This window comes from Bison bison, unplaced genomic scaffold (assembly GCF_000754665.1).
Source record: "Bison bison bison isolate TAMUID 2011002044 unplaced genomic scaffold, Bison_UMD1.0 scf7180017864274, whole genome shotgun sequence".
In the NCBI taxonomy this organism is placed as follows: domain Eukaryota; kingdom Metazoa; phylum Chordata; class Mammalia; order Artiodactyla; family Bovidae; genus Bison; species Bison bison.
In genome coordinates, this window is record NW_011494846.1 from 866,388 (window position 1) to 868,295 (window position 1,908).

At 46.9% G+C, this 1,908-nt stretch overlaps 1 protein-coding gene across 1 annotated transcript in view; it reads right to left on the reverse strand.

Moving 5' to 3' along the window:
- RANBP9 (RAN binding protein 9) overlaps window positions 1–322 on the reverse strand; it is a 73,782-nt gene extending 73,460 nt beyond the window's left edge. Inside the window, exon 1 of the mRNA XM_010848826.1 lies at window positions 17–322. Within this exon, the coding sequence (XP_010847128.1) occupies window positions 17–322 (306 nt within the window). The remainder of the gene's footprint in view (window positions 1–16) is intronic.
- Between the last annotated feature and the right edge of the window lie 1,586 nt (window positions 323–1,908).

The following is a 1,908-nucleotide window of genomic DNA, read 5'->3' on the forward strand; positions in this document are numbered from 1 at the left end:
CAGACTCTCCTCCTACCTGACTTCTTTTTGTTGCCGTCGCCCCGCCCCCGGCACCGTAGGGTTGCCTCTGGCGCGGCCCGGCAGCTTCCCATCCAGGCGAAAGCAATCGAGCCCCGCTGGGAAAGCCGCGAGCCCTGTCGGCGGACCCCCGAGACCAGCGGGACCGTCCCGGCTCCCGGAGCCCAAATCGGGTCCGTGAGTGAGCCGTCCGGGGCTTGCCCGGGTTCTGCTCGAGCTCGTGCCCCGGGACAGGGCCCTGTTTGCCGCCTCCCTCTTGATGACCCAACTGTTCCGCATCCTTCACAGTTATGTTAATACCCATTTCTAAAGGGAAAGTCTCCCACTTAAACCAGGGAGCGTCTTATTAATTAATTTTATGAGGCCTTAAAAGTGAACCTCTGGTGGCAGAAGGTGTCACTAATTTATTAGGAGTGCTAATAAAGAGTGGCATGTCATCGGAGAGCAGGAACACGAAATTACAAGTTGTATTTAGGAAGGGCTTATGCTGCTACTGCTGCTGCTGCTGCTAAGTCGCTTCAGTCGTGTCCTACTCTGTGCGACCCCATAGATGGCAGCCCACCAGGCTCCTCTGTCCCTGGGATTCTCCAGGCGAGAATACTAGAGTGGGTTGCCATTTCCTTCTCCAATGCATGCATGGATGCTAAGTCGCTTCAGTCGTGTCCGACTCTGCGACCCTATGGACTGCAGCCCACCAGGCTCCTCCGTCCACAGGATTCTCCAGGCAAGAATACTGGAGTGGGTTGCCATTCCCTTCTCCAGGAAGGGCTTCTAGAGGCGTCCAAACACTTTGCAGACTCGTTAATTTTCATAACAAACATCTTTATTAGGTAGCAATGAATTATGACCATTTTTATTTTTATTTTTATTTTTTTTCCATTTTTAAAACAAGGAACTATTCACTGAGGTCAGCAGAGTCAAAAATAGGACTTCCTACTTTGCAATTCCCAACAGTGCTTTGGTTGGTCGACTGATTGGCATAACTGGTCAAGCGTTGCTCTCCAACCCCTCCCAACCTTACTATTTTGTTTTCAGCACTTCTCCTTAAATTATCCTTTACTTAGTTGGCAAAATCGAGCTTTACAGTGTGTAATCTACACGATATAAATTCTAGTGTTTTGTTTGCTTCCAAAGATATGATGGTAATTGTTTGGCCAAATAAGCAAAGAACATTCCTTGCTGAATAGAGAATTATTTGTCTTGAAGAGAGTAGGTAAATGGTGACTTAATTGAAAGCCCTCAAGGGCTGGCCAGAACTAATAGTCATTCAGTCTAATTTCTCCCTGAATTACCCAGCCACTAGATGCCCTGTTGCTCTTTAATAAAAATATCCGATAATTCTAACCTAACACTTGATGACTTTTTTCAAGCCACTGCACTTTAAATTACATGAAGTCATTGTATTTAAATTGTTCCAAGATTGTCATTTATATTACAGTAAGGAGTTAATTGTAAGCCAAGCTTTATTTAAATATTGGCTAAACAAAGGTAGCAGAGAAGGCAATGGCATCCCACTCCAGTACTCTTGCCTGGAAAATCCCATGAACGGAGGAGCCTGGAAGGCTACAGTTCATGGGGTCGCTGAAGGTCGGACACGACTGCACGACTTCACTTTCACTTTTCACTTTCATGCATTGGAGAAGGAAATGGCAACCCACTCCAGTGTTCTTGCCTGGAGAATCCCAGGGACGGGGGAGCCTGGTGGGCTGCTGTCTATGGGGTCACACAGAGTCAGACATGACTGAAGTGACTTAGCAGCAGCAGCAGCCAAGGTAGAATAAGTGAGCTCCAAGTCTCATCCAACTTGCTTAAAGTAGTCAGCAAGGTTTTATTTACGAAGGTGTATTTTCTCCTGTCAGCACACTGAGAAACCATGTAGAAGTTTACATA